Here is a 21,998-nt window from a genome sequence, read left to right as displayed (position 1 = left end):
TACACCTGTTTACCTTTACATATATTACATCTGTCCATGTATAAATGCTTAGCTACGTTTAAGCAGAATATCCACCAAATTTCAACTTTTAGTTTTAAGTTATACATAATTTGACCGAGTTGTGCGAAACAAGGCGCCTAAATGTAACTGTATAGTGCACCCTTAACTAACCAAATTTTATGCTCGAATTCGCCAAGCTCCGAAACAGCGTCTGGCGCTTGAAATTCACTATACACACTGCAGTCGGCCCTCTCTGAAAGTACACGAATCTTGCAAAGTCGGGAAAAAGGGAATGGATTTATGAACATTATACGATTGTCAAACTGTGTTTTATTTTAAACATGTCCGAGAAAGGCCTGTCTGCAGCGGTTATAGTAAAAGACGGAACGATCGAACGTCTGCCGCTGCATGGAGCTTGCAAATCGGGTTTGGTTTAGGCTGTTCTGGCTGCACATTTTCACTTGATATTTCAGGCCATTAAACTCTAAAGCGGAAAATAGGAAAACTACGAAAAAAAACCCAAAACCTAGGAAAAAAATCATGAGCAAGGCTAACTAATTGATATACACACTCTCCTTCCCAGAAGCCATGGGATCAAAATATGGACCATACTAGTTTCAAATCGAAAAAGACTCCCGAATAAACAAAATTTCAACATGTGGAGAACCCTTTCACTATTAACCCAACGTTTCAGAAGAGGGTATAAAAATAGAGTTTCCTTCCACAAGTGCAAGCATTGAACAAAAAGTTAATATGTTAAGATGTTATTTATGAACGGACGGACGGACGGACAGTGACTCAAAAGACGGGCGTCAACAAACAGTGAGAGATACCCGTGCGTATTAATTCTCTGCAAGTACATTTGTATTTGAGAATGAGTTCCTTGTATCGGTTGAAAAACTTTGTTAATTGGTTTTTACGAGCTTGTGATATCGAAAACCTTGATGTAGTAATTTCTCGGTTATATAAAAATTCCTTTCTTTACCATTGGAAACATTGTTACAAATACAAGCAAATCGAACCAATTGTGATACGTCAACACCATAATTATGATGGTGACAAGGGGACGTCACCATCAAGTTTGTTGTTCAATTGTTGCTCTTCCGAGATAAAAAAAAAATGATATATATTATAAAAGAACTTCCATGACTCTGCGAGACAGTTATCGTTCCTAATTTGGTTTGGTTTGGGAATGTATGATTTTCTCAATTACATAACGAACCATCGTTAAAACGAAATAATAAATAGGTTTTAAAAGCATATAAAGCTGTCTTTTCAATTTAAAAATACCGACGCCCTTTAAAGTACTCGCTATCAGCTTCAAAATTTAAATGTTATATCCATAAGAAGGGTTGTTTACTTTTTTCAAATGAAATTGATACAATAAACATTAAAAAAAACAAGGTCGATGAACATACAGAGTAACCTTGACTCTCTCCAACCAATCAGAACTATTCAGCTTTTCTTGTTATTTTTTTTATGGTGTAGCAGAAATGGTCGAGTCGTTTCGATCGTCCTTTTACGCAGTGACAAATCGAGGGGGAGAGGTCAAAACCTCTGGATCCGTTCCTGGTACATGTAGGTATTTCCTGACTGTGATTTTGTTTCCCGTTTTGTATACCGTTTTAATTGACTGTATCTGGTTAGTTTTTGTTTTTGATTGCTTTTCCCCGTTTTTTTTCATACATACACCTCTCCCAATATTGTCCATACCCGAAATGGATAAAAAGGGGTAATAATAAGAAAAAATATATCTCCAGAAATTGAAAAAAAGGAAATCGACTAAAGTACAAGTAATTTTCATAGAGCTTAATGAGGTTGAAAGTGGTAAAAAACTTAACTGAATGTGAAATTTAAAGTAATTGGATGGAGAAGATAAAATATCATTAAATTCCAAATTCTAAGTTTCTAGTTAGCTTGAGTCACAAAAACTGAGATGTCACAGTACACTTTGCGCGCAATATGGAGTAATCGAAATGTTTTGTTTAAAGATTAAAACAACAGGAGAGGATCTTAAAGTGTATGCTAAAAAGGGGGTCATATCCATTAATAAATATCAGTAGGATGTAAGACTATTATTTGCTCATTTTTGACAATTAAGCATACAATAAAAACAAATGTTTCCAACAAAATGCACTTTCACGGATAACCGCCTTAATGTCTACCACTGTATCCTCCCTTACAAAACTATACCCCATCAGTTTCCTCTTTAATCAAGCTCAGGCCCTTTCAGTTTTACATTGCTGTGAACATGATATCAGAGTTAACACTATATCCTCCAAAACCCAACAAAATCTTAAGTTCCGAACACGTTCGGTTTATACAATTTTCAATTAACTTCTGCTTTCACGCAATAGAAAAATTTCATGAAGAAAACGAAATACGTATAAAGCATTCGAAGACGTGACTTCTCAAACCTAGTAAACAATAGGATTTGGATACGTAATTCAATACCCAAAATTACTTTGAGTGACTTCGCACTATAGACACCCCTTCTTTGTGGGCCATTGAGGACGTTATTTTTAAATCTGACATTTTGCCATTCATCATTTCAAAACCATTAAGTTGTAGCTGTGCGTTCACCCGTAACGCAGTTTTTCCACTGAAAAGAATCAGGAAGTAAAATTTGTCTCTTGTGTTAGATTACAAATGAACCTGAAAATAGGGATGGTGTAAACATGCAATAATTCAGTTATTTCGAAAGGGACATACAGTTTTAAACGAATATGGATAGAAGAGATCGAAAAAAGGTAGAGAAAATATTTAAAATTTAAATTCTCACCACCCGTAATTGGTATTTTTAACATTTTAAGATTTAAACCACCTACCACTGAATGTTCGTTTCTTTTCAAATTTTCAAATTTTTAGAAGTTTGTTTTTCTCAAATGTGTCGGAAGTTCATTACTAGTTTCAAAACTCTTTTACAACTATTTCAGCCTAAAGTTTTTTTGTAAATATTTTTCAAACTTTTTCCTCATTCATATGGAAGAGATTTATTATAAATTATAATTTATTCGATTTAGAAATATGTTCAAACTTTTACTCTTTGTTTATTAGTTTTTGTGATTTATAGTTTTTTTTTCAAATCTGGATTCGGTGTAGACAAGTGTTCGGTTCAAAAAGGTTCAAAACAAATTTCAACTGATATAGAGGGTTTTAATAGTGTCTGGTTCAGACAGGTTTTCGGATTTTTCAGGGTTCGCTTAAGACGGGTTTTTGGATTTTTTAGGGTTTGCTTTAGACCTTTTCACTGTTATCCAGACTCATTTGGGAATATCAATAGGCCTTCAACTTTCTGACATCTGAACTTTCTCTATCCCCTCAAAATATAACTAAGATTGGTCCCACTTCTTGGAAAAAAAGGTCGGAAGTGGTGCTTTGATTAAAATCAGTGGAAAAAGTTTGTGTTTATATCTGATTGTGATTATTCATGTGCTTATTTTTAAAGCCTGTAGTCATGGTAACAAGAACCTGAACAGTTTTGTCCGTTTTGTATACATACTATATGGTTGTAACTACCAAAATTTTTGGAATAGGTAACCTTGATACATTCCATATTTTTTTAAGTGGGCAAAAAATTGTGGGCATATTATTTTTGTTATGTAGTTGTAGTGAACTGAATGTCGTGAATCTTTGATATATTGTTACTTGGTGCTAGAGGAAGCTTGCTTGTTAAAATGGGGTCACTTGCCCCAACCAATCTGCAGAAAAGGGGCCAAAATAGGTAAAGTAGGTGTTTATTTAAAAATGATGGTTTATTGATGTTTTACAGAAAAGAATTATCTTACCACGTTGAACAGTATTAGGGGTCCGAAATTGGGCCATGCTTAAAACAAATAACCATTTTATATTTTGGTCTTGTTTTCACTTAATTTCTATTAGATTGCTCATGAACAGCCCTATTTGTTTTTAGTCAGAACTAAAGTCTTCCATGGATTTTAAGTTATAAGGGGACAAAGAGGCCAAAAACTAATTTTCGTTAAGGGTTTAAACAGATCTTATAATTATTAATAAAATTGATGAATATATATATATATTTTTCCGATGTCGTGTCATACTGCACTCGTCGAAACTCTTTGTTTTTCTCCATTTGTATTAGAAACGAGATAGTATAAAGGCTACAAATATTTATTCTTTTTCAACTACATTGAACTATTGATTTTTTAAACCGACTGAATACGTAGATTTTTTTTTTAATTTCTTTCTTGAATACAATTCTCTCTTTTAAAATCTATTTAAATATATAAATCGTGATATGGGGATATTTGAGTTAAAAGTTCAATATACATTTAAGGGAAAAAACTGACTGTAGTTGAAGGTAAAACTGTCGTTGAAGGTAAAAAGAAGAAAGGTGAATCGGTCACTTCTCTTTATTTAAATCAAAGACTGAAGTCTTCAAAGTCGCTAATCCTCTAATAGTCCTTGCCACTGATTTTGGTTTGCTTTCAACACCCGTCATGATCAGTATTCCTTGATAATAATATTTTATGTAATAGTCAACATTTTCGTTATTCGGAGTTGCTTAGGTCCATTGATGCAGTCCCAAACGTTTCGTAGATTTTTTTTTTGTTCATTCTGTTGTTTGATTGTTTTTTTTTTTTTTCGATGACTTCATTCAGGCGCTATATTTTGATTCCAATCACAAAAGAATGACCGCAACAAAAGACCGAATTATGTTCCGATTTCTCCGCATAAACCAATCGGAAATACCCGGCAGTTTCTGTTAGGTTTTTAAACCTCCGATTGCCGTGTAGACCTGCAGTCAGTTTTTCCCTTTACATGTATATTGAATTTCACAATTTTAATTGCATTTTAGCAAAATAAAAGAAATAAATAAGTTAATTAATAAATGATAAATGAAATAAATAAATAAATGTTTAGTAGAAAATTGTAGTGAAAAAATACAGAAATATGAATAATGAATTATTGACATGTTGGTTATTAAATACAAAATTACTGCATGATTTGAGAAGTAAAATTAAAATTGGACCATGCAAAGGAGGAAAATGCAAAGTTGGATGGAGAAGAGCCAAGAACAACCAGCCGGACCCAGAAGGCGGAAGAACTGCTCTTAAAGAAATATTTTAGAGCAATTATAATTTGCTTAAATCGCCTATTATGAGATTAGTTCTAATCGCACAAAATGCGCAAATCAAATGCTTTGAAAAACTTTAAAAGGGGAGATAATCGACGCAAAACTAGTCGTCTCATCCTAAATCAACTCAATTCAATTCAGCTAAGCATTACTTTAATGTCCTTTCCTCCTTCTAACTTGCATGTACATACATCCAAACGGAACTATTCGACTATTTCCGCTACATTAAAAAATAACATTTTGTGCAACGAGAAAGCCTGAATTGTTCCGATTGGTACATATCATGTCGTTATGTCTTTTTGAATTTAGATTTTGAACTATTTTGACTAGTCGGCTTGAAAAGTATAATTCAGAAAGTTGAATACGCGTACATATATAGTACATATATAGTACCGCATAATTTCAGTATTTTTCGAAAAAAAATATAGACTTTAAGGGCTTGCCCGCTTACATAATTACCAGAATGAGTGGCATAACGATTAATTTTAAGTACATGTAATATACGACATTAAATTCAATACTACAATTGGATACGTGATATATCTAAATAATGGTGGTATATAAAGCAGTTTTAAGAAATCACAAAAGCAGATGTGACGGAAAGTGTAATTAACCGCGATCTGTGAAAACGACAAAAATAAGAGAATAAAATAATCATTATTTTAAAAGGAGTTTGAGTATTGTGTTTCAACTTTGTGAATATAGCAACAGTTAAAATTATATTTCAAAGATCGAATTTCGACTTAAAAAATATTTGAATAATGAATAAGTGAACAATAGCCACGTTTAAAAGGTAAAAAAAACTACATACATATGATATATAGACAAAACGTAAATGAAGAAGATGAACCCAAATTTTCGGCCTTATGGCCTTCGTCAAGAGCAAAGAGTAGTGGGAAAAAATGTATCAACGCTGTTGTTTTTCGCCCCGTAAGAAAGCTTAGAACTGCCCATCCCTTTGGGCAAATGTCAAAACCCGCATTATTTATTAAATATAACCCGGTTTTCGATTGGTTTTCGTCAGTTCAGTTACAATTTTACTTATATAATTTTCATCTTGAACTTGACGCATATTTCACAGCAATCAATATCAATTTTGAAAGACACCTAAATTGTCTCTGTCGTAGGTATCGGCAGTTGATACTTTTCTCCTTAATACTCTTTGCCCCTGAAGAAGGCCGTAAGGCCGAAAATTTGGGCTCATCTATTTTTTAGTTTTTTTACGTTTTATTTTATTTGCTTGTAGTTCCTTTTTACCTTTCAAAGAGTAATTAAGGGAACCAAGGTTATAGCGGTAATCAAAGAATAATCAAGGGAACCAAGGTTATAGCGGTGATCAAAAGAATACAATCCAGGGACAAAGACCAGACAAACATACACAAAACAAAGAACATAAAGTAACTAAAATCATACATACAAAGTAACAAAAGCAAATGAACAACTCGACTCCACTAAAAACTGGGAGCATGGACCGGGTGCACCGGTAGGATAAGCTTCCTCTGCTTTTCTAGAAACACCCGCCGAGTTGCTCATGAAAAGTCAAGTCTAAAGGTGACAATTGTTCACTTATTCTTTATTCTTTTTTAAATTGAATTTGAGCTACTTCACAACATTTATTATTTTTATTTTAAAATATTTGGCTTCCATATTGAAAGGTTTCACTGTACCTTTTTTAACCAGCTGTTGTATAAATTCTTGAAATGCACTTATAAAGTATTCTACAATATTTAATCATGTCTGTTCAATAATGAATTTTCAAATACATTTGATATTTTAATAGTTTTCCCTTTTCGTATGAATCGAATTAATGTATTTAAAATGTTTTCATAAGTGGCTTTTGTAAGTGACAAACGATGTTTATGTAATTAAAACAACCAAGTCTATGATTTTTACATCTAAATATAAAACCGTATAAATATTTGTATTCCATTAAATAACATAGTGTAAAATTGGTTTTTCTTCAAACTTGAGGATGTTCACTGGTCATGTTCAGTCAGCTTTGTCGGACTCCTCTGGTTTCATTTCATTGCATTAATATTTTTTACCCCGTACCCCTACTTTTCTTTTTATAATGCTCCCAGTTTTTTAATTAGATTAGGGGGCGCACAGCAAACATTTTTTAGGTTAAATCTTTTAAATATTCTTCTAGAGTGGGTGAAATGTGGATATCTTTTGTGGTAAAATTAGCGAGAAAAGTTTCAACCTAAAAGCGCCAAAATCTAACCCTGGCAACCCATGCTTTGCAAAATTTAGGGGGTGCACGCCCGCCACTCCCCCGCCTGAATCCGCCCCTGTGTAAGCGTCCTCTGCTTTTCTAGAAACATAAAAAGTCAAGTCCGGGGTAGACGATAGAGGAAAGGAAAACTATGACACGCTAAACAAATCAGTTTTCATGGCACAGATGGATACACCGTAGCGATCCACTAGTTCATGATGACGACCATAAAACTCCGTGTCTGGTCTTTGTCCTTGGATTACATTCTTTTGATTTCTGCAAGACGAAAGAGGAAAGGAAAACTATGACAAGACTTCACAACACTTTGAAAGCCTTGTTATTCTTATACAGCTACAGCAGCAAACATCTTTAGTACAAATACATATAATACTTCTGATACATGTATAGTGGGGTTGTCCGTTACCCTTATACATGTACATGTATATAAATTTTGGAGTGTTGGGGTTTTCATTTCTTTAATTGGGTAAATCAATCCCAGCGAAGCCAGCAGGAAAAAGTAGCAATGCCGACAGGCGGAACGGGATTAAGTCGGGAAGTTAATAGACCTACACAAAACTTGAATACAAAAAAGTAGAAAAACAGAAATCGACGAATAACATATTGCACAACATACTAAAAACCAGAAATGTACATTACATGAGGTGAGGGCATAACTTTTTGTAGGTTTAAACTGGTCTGGTACTGGTATGTCCAGTAAACTGCTAGTAGTATGGTCGCTGTACGTATTGTTTCGTTTTCACGATCGAGTTGCATTTATACATTTGCGCTATAATCCAATTCCAGATCTTTATGCCTGGTGGAAGTGAAGAAGAAAAATTGAAATTAGAGAAAAAAAAAACAAGACCAACAAGAAATAACAAAAAAATCAACCCCAAACAAGAAACATTACAGGAATAAGTCAAGAAAAGCATACCAAAACAAACAAACACTATAGGGAAATAGCCTTAAAAAATCTACAGAAATTCTCATAGTACCAATTTCAGGAAGAAGCGGTTATATTGCCATTCTTTAGTCAAGCTTTACGGTTTTACTATAAAATGACGTGATAAAATTCCGAGGAAAGAACGCCGAACCTGTGTACTGATAGTAATTACACAAGTTCACAATTGACTCTTGTGTTTTTATTTGTCATGATTTGTGTGATTTCAATATGAAAAGGGTTTATAGTACAGGGACAAAAACAATCCCCAAAACAAATCAAACAAACAAAAATAAAACGGCGTAAAAGGGCAGATTATTCTTTGTACTTGCATAGTTATTACAAAATGCATACAATAGCTAGGTTTTTTTTTACTTGACCGACTTAAATTTTCTAAATTTAAAAATGATGTTTAATATTCAGGGAAAAGTGAAAAGGTTCTATCTGTCTATATTATCCAATTTCACGATCGTTAATAAACACATTTTCAAACGTAAATTCTAAGAAATATGATAGCATGAGCTATTTTGGTGTTATATTTTGTACATTCTATAGCTTTTTATCGTGATCTGTTTATACATGGATAGATGAAAAAGATCGCATGACATTTCAATATACAATTCAATACAGATTAGAATATATCAGTGGTGTATCCAGGGGGGTGGTAGCCACATATGGGGGAATCCGGAGATTTTGAATAGGGGGCTCCAGAGGGTTGCAGAAAAAGGGATTACAGGCTATTATTTGGTCATTTTTGCCAAAATTCTGCGTAAACTTAACATTTTTTAATAAAGGAGTGGTCCCGACATGGGTTTCGACCCCGGAACCCTCTCCCTGGATCCGCTATTGCCACGCGTCGTCTGGTTTCGCTACGTGCGTTGGTGAATAGTTTGAAAGACGTTTATTCTCCCAAGAAATATTTTTTGATGTGTCGACGTGTGTGGCACTCATTCGGCACGGCACAGTCTTTCACTATACCAAGAATTTTATAATAGAAGTCCTATAAAAGTCCTTCAATATTCCTAATAAGAGTAGACCAAAATTTCATTAGACGTCATTCTTGTATCATCCGGGTATTAATATCCGTTATCAGACACTTTTTAAAATTTTTTACGATCTTTTGAAATTTTATATAATTATTATAAGTAGTGTACTTTTATGAAAAATTGTAATATGTTCAAATTGCATGGACAAACTTAGTTCAGCTCGGTTCTTCTGATATGAAGTGTACTTTTATGAAAAATTATGAGATGTTTAAAGTGCTTCGAAAAATTTCGTTTAGCTAATCTGAGTATTGAAAGATTTTAACAAAGTTTGTCCGGACATCTCTCATGCTGTATTTGGGCTAGGTTTTTTAGACTTTGTATTATATTTTAAAATAGCTGATATGATATGTTACGAATGTTAACGGACTCTCCGCGGTTACCCGTTTGACGGCCGTGAAGTAGCTGTCAGTGGCGGGGGTGGGGGGTGGCTTAGAAAATTGCATTTTTTTTTTAAAAATTGGTGAAAAATTGTTCAAGATACCCTCATAATGCAGGATTTGAGATTTAATATTTCAAAATTTTCTTGGGGGCGTGCCCCAAACCCCCTAGCAAATTCGGATCACTTGGTGAACCTAACCTGTGATCTTGTAAAAAAAAATGTTTGCCCCCCCCCACTTTACCTAGAACTCTGGATCCGCCACTGGCTGCGGTAAGTATTGTTATATTGCAAAACGTATAGTTTGTGCTATTTTTAGTACCTGAAGACTGTCTTGCTAGATGTTAAACTACTCATTTGAGTGCGAAACCATTCACCATTCACAAAATGTCAGCTTCTGGGGGCTGTCCCCAGACCCCCAGCTACGCCACTGTATGTGTCAATACTTTATTACACTGACCCTTTTGTGCTAACGTTGGGGTAGTCGATAAGCATGCGGAGAGCATGCTCGATATATACTTCTGCGAGGAAAATTCTTTTGTTCTACACAAGCTCTACCTCGCGGAAGTGTATACTGAGCATGCTCACCAATTTACCACAAGAGGGTCTATTAAAAAAATTCTGGTGTTGCACTTCTATATCTAATCGTCTCACTCCCCTGTCCAACCTTTACCACAATGACCATGTTGGATAATCCGTTTGGCGGCAATAGTATGTGCCGCGTGTGACTCATGCATTTTAAAACTCATTTGACAGCTTCTTTGACGCATTCGATGCATTGTTAAAAGGTAGTTAAAGTACATTGCAACCTCGGGGTGGGATAGGGCACTCCAATAATTTGTTGATAAGGGGTGCCGCTGGGATTCTGTTACCCTGCCTCATTCATTTATTTTGCTTTCAAAAAATCATATATTTTGTCAGATAAAAAAGACCAAATCCCATGTATAATGTTAGGAGTGTTCCCCTGATTCTAAAAATATTACAATATTCATCATATCATACATTTATCCTACTTACATCAGATGACAGGACAATGATGTTTTTGATGATCATCCATAATTAATAATGTAAGCTTTATTGACTTATCATGTAATCACTGTTTGTTGTTTTTCCCCACTTATTCACCTATAGCAAGCTGGAAAATGGTACAGTGGCGTTTCCTATCACCTTATATATAGGGAGTGGACCGCAAAGATTGGTACAGTAATGCTATGAATGATAATAGTCACATTTCAGTTTTAACGAAGTTCTGATAGACTATTTTTCAGACATTCACGGACCAGTAAATAGGTGTTGGTAGGGGATGGCATTAATGTAAAATTTCCAGTCTTAATGCATTATAATTTTTTGTTTATATCTCAAAAACCATTACAGATAGAAGAAATCTTAGACTTATATGGCTTTTTGATTTGAAGAGATCTATATATCTTTCCTGAAAAATTCAAGATAATTGATTTACAGAATTTGGAGTTATTATCCTTTTTTTCTGATTTACATTTTTTTGCAGTTTTTGCCTATTATTTAGAAAATGAAAAGCAGATTGATTAATACTGTAAATTGATAAAATGTTCAGTATTTCAATATCTATTTTTGGTGCAAGTTTCAGGAAAATCTGTCCACACTTCTTGGAGTTATGGCCCTTGAAAGTGTCATTCTTGATGTTTTTATCAGATTTTGACTATTATTTAGAAAAAAGAAAGCAGATTGATAATTAATGTGAATTGATAAAATGTTCAGTATTACAATATCTATTTTTGGTACAAGTTTCAGAAAAATCTGTTGGCTCTTCTTGGAATTATGACCCCAGAAAATCTTCTTTTTACCATTTTCCCAGTTTTTGCCTGTTGTTTACAATACAGTAGCAGGTTGATGATTAATATAGATTGTAAAAAAAATATTAAGTATGTAAAGGTCTATTAGTTGTGCTTATGAATTTTTAACCTCCTGTCTGATTTTTATAAAGAACTGTACCAACTGCAATTACAGGTAGGTCCTCCAACCATATATGTAATCAATGTGAGATGTGAGTTATAGTGACTTTCTATTCTGGTGATCTCTCCAGGGCCACATAGCATCGCCATGAAAACTGATTTGTTCAACATGTCATAGTTTTCCTTTCCTCTTTCTATGACCTGGTCTTGACTTTTTATGAGCAACTCAGCAGGTGTTTCTAGAAAAGCAGAGGACGCTTACCCTATCGGTGCACCTGGTCCATGCTCCCAGTATTTAGTGGAGTCGGAGTTGCTCATTTGCTTTTGTTACTTAGTATGTATTATTTCAGTTACTTCATGTTCTTTGTTGTGTATGTCTGTTTTCAGTGTCTGGTCTTTGTCCCTGGATTACATTCTTTTGATTACTGCTAGAATCTTGGTTCCCTTGATTACTCTATCACATTGCCCTGATGCTATACTTTAATTTTCACCAGGATGATATCTAGCAAGAACTTCCCATAGGGTCCAATACAAATATGATGCTACAATTTTTAGATACAAGATGCTTTATTAGAATTCAGGGGTTACCAGGATGATACATGTATATGTAAATCTTAGGGAGAACACTTGATCCCCCTACACAATTGTTCCCAACATATCACAAATGATTCCTTTTTGCTGTAAAATCCATGCAAGATGTAATTCATGGATGAAAAGCCTACAATTTTTTATTTTTGATATTTTGTTAGAATTGCCATAGTAAACAGAAATTTTCATGTATCCTGTGTTCTTAAGAGATTAAAAGTCTATAGAATCCACTGTAGATTTCAAAATTAAGGGAGATAACTGTTAATGACATTCAAATATAATAGAATCTATTGGGTTTTCAATGTTAATTATCTCCTAAGAGCAGGCAGATTTGAATAATTAATTTCACATTTCATAGTATAGACACATAAAATAACTTAATTACAAAAATAAAAATATGTAGCCTTTTTTGGTGTATATCACATTTTTCAGATTTTGCATGATTCTTACAAAGACTGTTGCTTAATGAGCAGTTCATACCATTTGTTTTATTTTTTTCAGAGGCACCAGCATCCTGATCACTATGGTGACTATTTTGTTAATCCAAACTACCAAGACTTTGGTCCTTGCCGTGGAGACCCATATCCACAAGATTATGGCCCAGACCATGGAGTTTATAGACCAGATTATCATTACAAAGACTATATGAACAGTAAAGTCCCAGCAATATGGGACCATAGAACTGTTCGAGAAGATCCAATTTCTAGTCGTAATTTTTATGGACCATCATATGATTCAAATGAGCATCTCAATACGAGTTCGTCTACAGACTTTAAAACGAAGGGACGTCGTACATGTTTTGCGATATTTATTTCTCTGGGACTACTAGTTGTAGTTGGAAGTACCATAGGAGTAGCAGTGTACTTTACAAGTCTTTGTGAGTATAATTACCTTCTTCTACAGTCCAGTCTTTCCTTCTGTTCACATTACTTTCAGTGATTTAATTGATATTATAGATATGGTGAAAGGCAACAAAATGCACCTTTGTATAAAGTTTATAAAAATAGTGATTACTTATAGAGATCACCAAAAGGTCTTCAATAAGTGTAAATAGTACATCTTTAAGTAAGCTCTGAAAGACCCAAACAATTAAATTTAAAGTAATAAAATCCACAGTAACAGAGGATGACACTTATTAAAAATAAGCTTAATAGTGGTATAACGACACAAATACACATTAATGACCAACATCTCCTGACTGTGGATGGGTTCATGTCTGCATTGGGTTTAAACTAATCTTAACCATCCTCCTTTAGTTTAAGGTAAAATCTTTTTCCCAATGGAAAAATTCCCAAAAAAATTTCCACTAACTTAACCTAAATTAAAAGATGAAAGATAGAAATACTATGTAACTTGATTTCTTTGGATTTACAAAAATATTGATATACCTGTAGTTTTTCTTTTCACTTCACTCCTGCCCCTTAAAAAGTTGACAAAAATTTAAAAAATAGAGGTGGGAATTTCAAAATCAGTATTTATTTTTTGTATCAGTTTCTAGTATTTAGATACTATAACACACAAATCTTTCATTTCTTATTGACAAAAAAATGATGTTGTTTTTTCCTGAAACTGACATGGCTATGGATTTAGAATATAACTGTATTTCAAAGAGCTGAAATTAGATTAGCAAATATCTGGAAAGAAATAAAAATAAAAAATGAAATCCTCCAACCTGCCCCATTCTTTTTGTGAAGGTTGAATGAGAATCTATCATTTAAGTTTGCTTGACCTTACTTACATGTCTTTCTGAGATGAATTATGATTATTATTATTCTGAAAGGATGAGGAACTGTTAACACATTTTATTTGACAAACCTGAGTATGAGATTACAGTTTTTTGAAATAGACCAGTTCCAGTTTTAATTCTGAATAGCTGTCAATTATGCTGACCTTAATCTTTGAATTATCCATCCACCATCATATTTGACAGCTATTCTAACTTATAAGACAGCATCCAGAAGATCGCACAGGTGTTCAGTGGGAGTTAAGTAGGACACATTAGTATAATGTAGGGCAGATTTCTACCTAAAGAGCTCTTTAAATTTCTCACTAGCCTAGCTAGATTTGTATTGAAATTGGAACTGGTCTATTTCAACTAGCTGTAAGATTGTGACTTTTTTGTTTCTTATCAAATAAAGATAAACATTTGAATGGACATAGTTGTCAAAAGAATTAAGATTTATAAAGGATGTCACCAATATGAATTTATTTGCCTTTGTGAAAAATAAAGTCTTCTGGTGTATATAAGCATTAGGGTTTAGTGAAAAAAAATATGGCCAGTCTATATAGCCAACTCATGCACCTAGCACACAAACAGGGTTAGTTATTGCTTAAGTTAGAAATAGTAGCCTTTTTTTGGCAGGGCTGGCTAATTTTAGCAAAAATCTTCATAGCCATATAGTAAATATATTGAATAGATATTGACATGATTGGCCATTAAAGGAAGAGAATCCCCTGGCAATAGAATTATGGGTATGAGTGAAGCTGTACATGTACAAAAAAAATCAGCTCAGACAAGATGTATTGGTGTGATTCCACTCCAGATTAAAAAATGAGGCTATATATTATAAAACCAATCTGCACATCTTTATATATCTGTAGTGTCTGAGCATGAAATGTCCATTAGACCAAAATTATTATCTATATATGGCAAATATTACTCTTTCCAATTCATTCACAGCTATTTCCTATTTGTTCAATGATTGTAAATTTAAGTAGATTTTTTTTTTTATAAAAATGAGAGGAAGGTGGTTCATGCATGTAAAAAATTAGAAACATTTACAGACCACATAAAAAGTCGGTTACACTTTTGAGATAAAAGATTGTGTATGAAAATGGCACCAGTGTTCTAGGATTTTTCAGAAATTGAGGTTGCCTCTGAAAAAATCCATATGAAATCAACTTTTCCCCAGTCAATTACTGCTTTCCTTACAAAACAAATCCTTACAGCATATGAAGATTTCAACTAACTTTCCCTGACCCAAAATTCACTTTCCTCGGGAAACGGGAAATAGGAATCCTAGACCCCTGGGCACTATATTGCATTCATGATCATTTATAATTTGGTTGAGTTATATTTGAGGTACATGTAAATGTTTAAAAAAAAAAAAAAATATATCCAGTGTGATACAGAAATAACCATAGCTGTGTGAAAATAGAGCATTTAAGAATGAAAAAACATTGAGGTACATGTAAATGTTTTGTTTAAAAAAAAAACACCAGTTTGACCAAAAATGACCATAGCTGTGTGAAAGTAGAGCATTTAAGAATGAAAAAGCATTGTTGTTAAGCAGATTGTCTCAATCGCCTCTACTATTGACAGTGCATGAAGTTTAGCTGGATTTGTAAATGCCTTTTACGTACTTAGCGGTTGACTTAACAGATACATGCATTCTACTTAAAGTACTATTCACATTGAAATTGTACATAATTAATAGACCATAAAAATTTTTATCACGTGAAAAATGTTGTCTCAGTAAATTTACTCTCCTGAAATAAAGCTTATCATTTTAATACTGCGCATTTTAATAATTTTTTTGCGCTAAGAATATAAATAAACTGAGTCATGAAAAAAAAGGGCCAAAATTGGTGCAAATAATTAGAAATAAACAACAATAAAACGATATGCAATTTCATTGTCGCTTGTTACTAAATATATTAGTTTTATGCTTGAAAATAAAAAAAAAACCAAACAAACAAGTTTTCAGTTCAAATTTGTTGAAAGTGGTATTATGTTTTAATGATAAAAGGGTTCACATAAGTGACAATCCAATGTTGTGGACCCTTCAATTTCTGACTGAGGACCTTTGAAATTTTAGCTACCTGGGTCCTTGATATAAAACACTTCGAATTGACATTTTATTGTGGACTTCTAATTTTCTTTATCAAGTGGACCTTTTAAAATTTGAAAAAATCCAGGGAACAAAGCAATTGGTTACTACATGTAGCAATGAGATAGTCATGTGGGAAAAAATTAAGATTATATTGTTTTATTCTATATATAAAGACCTTATGTACCACTCGAGGTAAGAATCATGCAAAATGTGATTCATGGTTGGAAAGCCTACATATTTTTATTTCTGATATTTTGATTTAAATGTTCATAGTAAACAGAAATTAACATGTGACTTTTTGTAAAACCTGTGCTCCTAGGAGATAAAAATTTTATAGAATTTACTGTAGAATTCAAAATTAAGGGAGATAACTCTGTAAATGACACTAAAATACAGTAGAAACTATTGGATTTTCAATGTGGATTATCTCCTAAGAGCAGACAGATTGGAATGAATGATAAGTTGTCAGAAAACTCCTTGTAAGATTTATTGCTCTTGAAAGGGGAAAAATGAAGTTTTTTTTAAGAGTTTACCGCCAATATTTTGAAAACTGTAAAATATAGAAAGAAATTTTCAATCGCTGAAATGATCCTAATGATAAGTCCTACCAAAGTTTTTTTGATTCAAAATTGTTGGACAACCTCTTGTTAAATTTATTGCCCTTGAAAGGCAAAATTTAACCAGGTGAGCAATTCAGGCTCTTGATAGCCTCTTATTCACTGAGGGCTTTCTTAGTGCATATAAAAAATTGCATCATTTTGTTTTTCATATGATTAAAGCAAATGGAAATATATGTAGAAGAATGCAATGAAAATATGCCTATTTGAGTATGTATAATATAAACACGCATTTGATTTAACTTTTTTCAAAATATTATAAAAAATCTGATGCTTTCCAAACATAAAGTCTTATGGATATACAGACTGACGTACTGGTACCACAAATATGATTTTGATACATATGAATATACAAACTGACTGACTGTTACCATGTATATCATTTTGATACACATTAGTTCTACATATATAGTTTTCAGGGTCCAGACATCTTGGCCCCTTGGACATCGTGGATTGTGACCACTCAGCCAGTAATGAAAATGTTAAAAAAAAAATTAAAATTTTTTAAGAATTTTGTTTGAAAATAAGTGTCATTTGAGTATATTTGTGAAGTTTTATATTAACTTTGTACTTCTTGGCAATTTATTCAATCTATAAAGTATTAATGGCCTTAGCTGGTTAAAATTCATAGATTTCCATTTCATCACTAAAATTAACAGCAAAGTTAAGAAAATGTTTTCAGATACTATTTATACAATAAATTCACTACTTGTTGAATCAAACCTAGTCCAGAAAATTTTATTCACGGGCCAAGTAGTCTGAACTACGGACCAAGCGGACTTGATCAAAGATGGAGTTATCACCCCTCCCCTTTCAAGTCCAAAGTACACTCCATGTTTGGGGTTGAGTATTGAGTACAATTTTACTTTTTGGTAAAGTCCAAATTCCATGAAATTTGAAGTACAAAGTATGGCTGTTTTGAAATGTTAAGTCCATGGACTTGTGTGCCTAAGTCTAAAGTACACTCTGAACGTGACCAAAATTCCAAGTCCAAAAAGGAGGGTGATACCCTCAAAGATGTCCGTGAGCCGAGATGTCCAGTGTTCATGTTTTTCATATGTTACACATAATGTACCTTAAAATATGCAATATAGTAATACCCTACCGGTGTACCTGGTCCATGTTCACTGCTTTAGTGGAGTTGGAGTTGCTCATTTACTTTTGTTTTTTTTGTACGTGTTATTTCAGATATTTTATGTTCTTTGTTTCGTGTGTCTATTTTCCCTGTCTAATAATTATCCCAGATTATTTTCATTTGATTACCCTTCAAATCCTCATTCCTTGGATTTCCCTTATATTAAAACAATTATGGACCCTCAAGTGGCAGTTACATACATACTGACATTCATGATTGAGGTAACGAGGGCACATTAATATAACACTCATTGACAATACACACATTTTAAGATTTGACAATTTACATATGACATGTGCAGAGCATTTGATCAGTCTCAGTTTGTGTGTTTAAATATGACTGTCTCAGTGAAAGAAATCAGCAGTAGACCTACAGACTGAGCCTATGTAAAATTAAGCAGGTCTTTGATGAAATTTGCTCAAGTTGCTTCAAAATGTAGTGCTGTCTATGTAAAATTATGATGGGTCTATGTTGACAAAAATATCAGTTTCTAAAACTGCTGTCTGCTTATTTTGACCATGAAATTGTCCCAGTTTATTAATTTCAAATTGTTCCATCCTCCTAAAAATTGAGGTGGTTGGTAAAATTTAAATAAACCAATTGCAATTTGCATAATCATTTGAACCAGTTATGAAATATTTTAAACTTAATTTGAGGGCATTTAAGTTGAAAATATTTTTTTTTATTTGCACCGCTGTTCAGTGCATGCAATTATCTACAACCTATTTAATGCACCTTTACATCATCATCCCAATATTGGTATCCCATGGGAAAGTTTAGTACCTGTTTGGGTAATTGTAAAGGAAACCACTTACCAGTTGATTTTGATGATTATACAGATTTACATTAAGTACCAGTCCATGTAAAAATCAGGCACTGCCCGTGGTAAAATGATTCATGGTGTAGAAAAACCCATGGATCAGACGATGCTTTTTGGTCAACATATGCTATATTTTTATGTGACAATAGTCCTTTCTATATTTAAATCTGTACTTTGGGGAAAATTACACTTTAAACTCTCACTAAAATCAACCAAATTAAACCAAATCAAGAACGATAACTCTTGCAAAGTGATAATTTCATGTACAATCTATATGACTTTTATCTCAAAAGAACAAAAACCAAATGAAAGACTAAGACTAGTAATGTGATCTATAATGGTTTCTGAACAAGAAATGAAACTGAATTTGGTGGGTTTTTGAAATGCATGAATCACCTCCTGTCTGATTTTTATAAAGACTGGTACAAGGATTGCAAAAGGTTGCGAAATCTTATATGATCTTTCACGCTAGAACAATTGATGTGCTTGTTTTTGAGATGTAGGCATTTGAAATTTTGGCAGGAAAAGGGTTTTCTTTAGATTTTTATCTTAGTTGGTTTAACTATAAAATCCATAGAAGAAATAACAAGGATAAAAACTTCCAAAATAACATTTTAAATTGTGTTTAATGAAAATATGATTGATTGATTGATTATTGGGGTTTAACACCTAAGCAGCAATTTTTCAGCTATATTCAGACGATAATGAAATTATGAAAAGAAAAGTTGGGGTCATTGGGCATAGAACATTAATACTATGAAATGGATAAAACTAGAGGAGTCCCAAAATCTGACAAAAATTGCTAATCTTAATAAAATGCTATGTCATTACTTTACACCTACCATATTTTGGTGTGTATAGTGTGCATTTATGTATTGTGCACAGTGCAATTTTGAAGATCTAAACGTGTGGAAAAAAGTTTTTTTTTTTACTGAGGTTGTAATAAAATTTTGTAAGACAAAAAAAATCGATATTTTGCACTTGATCGGTCAATTTATTTACCTTGATGTGGTTATTCCTATGAAAATGTGAGAGAAAGAAACTTCTATGCAGACTAAAACATCATGTAAACATCAGTAGCTACATAAATTGGATAATTTTGATTTCGAAACATTATAAAATTGACACAACATGATGTATGAAAAGGCTTATAAAACAAAATTGAAAGTCAGGAAAATCGGACATTTCTGGTTTTGATCGTAACTCAAATTTCACAATTTTTCATTTAAAAACATACTTTTAAGAAAGAAAATTATAAGAAACAATCAAAATAAGTATTAGAATAATCATTTTCAGCTGTAAAAGCATTTGATTAGGAGGATTTGACAAAAAAAGAATTAGTTACTTTTTGGTTTTTAGTTGTTTCATATTAATTTCTAACCATGCTTTATTAGAAGGAAATATTGTACAACCTTTGTTTGAAACATATTATTAAGTCATTTGAACATGATTTGAAGAAAATATCACTAAAAATTTAATACTTAATAGGATAAAATTTCTTTCTGTAACATTTCACTTCCGGTTTGTTTGTTTACATTATGCAATGTCTTTTCATGTACCATAAATTTTAATTTCGAGACCAATTCTTATATATTGATGTATAATACACACTCCATGTTCTGGAAATAATTTCTATGTAAAATGTGTGCATAATACACAGCAAAATACGGAATATCAATTAAACGGTCCTACTAAACAAAGAGTGGTAGAGAGCACAAAAGTCTGGTAAAGACTGGTATCGTAATTTTGAATTATTTGAGTAAATAAATGTTTCTTAGTATCTATATAGTGTTTATTTTTCTATGTGACCATTGAAAATAATATATCAACTACTATTCTGGATATTTATTCATAGATCGGTATCTAGACATCGTCGCGCGATCAGTTCGCAAAGTCTGGTGATGTGATGCTTACTCTATCCTTTGTTTACAACGAATCTGTCGTGACATCTGGGAGTTATAAAGGAGTGATAAAATACAATATTAAAGACTGAAAAAGTTTAAAAAAAACATATGAAAATGACAAAATAACATGATTAAACTACAACTGGAATAAAAACAATATTGCACACTGAAATTGTCACGAATTGTGTACCTCCAGACTTCACAGTCGCCATGTTGGAGAATGAAAATGTTGAAGTTGTGACCGTATGTAAATAAATGTCTACAAATGCACCAAAAACATTTATTTTAGCTAAAAATAAAAGAATATTACTATATAGATACAAAGAAACTTTTATTTTAATAAAATAAATCAATATTTCGGTACCAGTCTTTACCAGACTTTTGTGCTCTTTACCACTCTTTGTTTAGTGGTACCCCAATTAAATATTTACATTTACCTGGTGTGTCAATAAAATATGCTTAACTCATTTGGATTAAAAGCATAACACATGATGCTTCATGAGTCGATGAAAAAAAATCTTCCATTTATTCATTTAGGTCACACCCTTAATTTAGTGTTTCCAGTACTTCTTTTATTTATAACTATGTATCGTCTATTTTCATTGTATATCTAAAATATAATTGAAATAAAATCAGAGGAACATATGAAATTTAATTATAAGAATCGAATGTTTCATTTTTGATGTTGTTTCAGCATGTAAAAGCATTGATTGGGGGCATATTTTGGGCATAAAACGCTATCATGCCTCGTTGAAAATGTGCTACAGTCAATGCTTTTACACACAAATGGGCCATTTAATTCTTAAGTAAACAGCATTTTGTGCATATCTTAATTTATTAGCATGCAGTAATGATGTCATGTGTAAACATGTTTAATCATGCTGCTGGTGCAGGATTATGATTAATATTTCTATAGTCGGAATTACGAAATTACAAAATAAAATTTTTTTCCACGCATTTGTTGTTTCTTCAATTTTATCACTGAAAGTTTCCAAATCCTGATACATGTAGATAGTAGCTAGATTTTAAGTTCAATTATTTTTTGAAAGAATCCAGGTTTTTTATTTATCTACAGCTTTATGTGATTTTTTTTTATAATTGTCGTCTGCGTGTTGTTAGTTGCATTTTTTAAAAATTTTAATTTACCTGTAACCAGGATGCTTTCTGTTATATGGTATTTTCCAATTGAACCACAGATTCTGGTTCCGTGATTGGTTCCTCTCAGACAAGAAACCAGATGAATTGAAACTAGAATTAGAGGAAGTTTGTTTAACCCAGTTAATGGAAAAAAAACATTGTTTAACTTAATTTCTCCCATTCTAAACCATGATTAAAAATGCACATGATTTTTATGAACCACTTGGCAATTTTTAAATTTCTGTGGGAGTTTTTGGAACATTTTTCATTTCCAAGTTTTCTACAGATTTCATGGGTAAAACAGATTTTCTTCCAATTCTCAAGATTTCTTGATTGTTAAATTTTAGGGATTTAACCTACT

At 32.6% G+C, this 21,998-nt stretch overlaps 1 protein-coding gene across 2 annotated transcripts in view; it reads left to right on the top strand.

Moving 5' to 3' along the window:
* The first annotated feature begins 2,594 nt into the window (after positions 1-2,594).
* LOC148598140 (MAM and LDL-receptor class A domain-containing protein 1-like) overlaps positions 2,595-21,998 on the top strand; it is a 156,544-nt gene continuing 137,140 nt past the window's right edge. For both annotated transcript variants that reach the window (XM_088562174.1, XM_088562173.1), the window contains exons 1-2: positions 2,595-2,750; positions 12,693-13,068. In XM_088562174.1, the coding sequence (XP_088418300.1) occupies positions 2,727-2,750; positions 12,693-13,068 (400 nt within the window). In that variant the 5' untranslated portion in view covers positions 2,595-2,726. The remainder of the gene's footprint in view (positions 2,751-12,692; positions 13,069-21,998) is intronic.

The sequence above is a fragment of the Perna viridis genome, chromosome 14 (genome assembly GCF_037379345.1).
Source record: "Perna viridis isolate PV_CMFRI_1.1 ecotype Kerala chromosome 14, ASM3737934v1, whole genome shotgun sequence".
Taxonomy (NCBI): Eukaryota; Metazoa; Mollusca; class Bivalvia; order Mytilida; family Mytilidae; genus Perna; species Perna viridis.
This window is presented reverse-complemented; position numbering and strand designations above follow the sequence as displayed.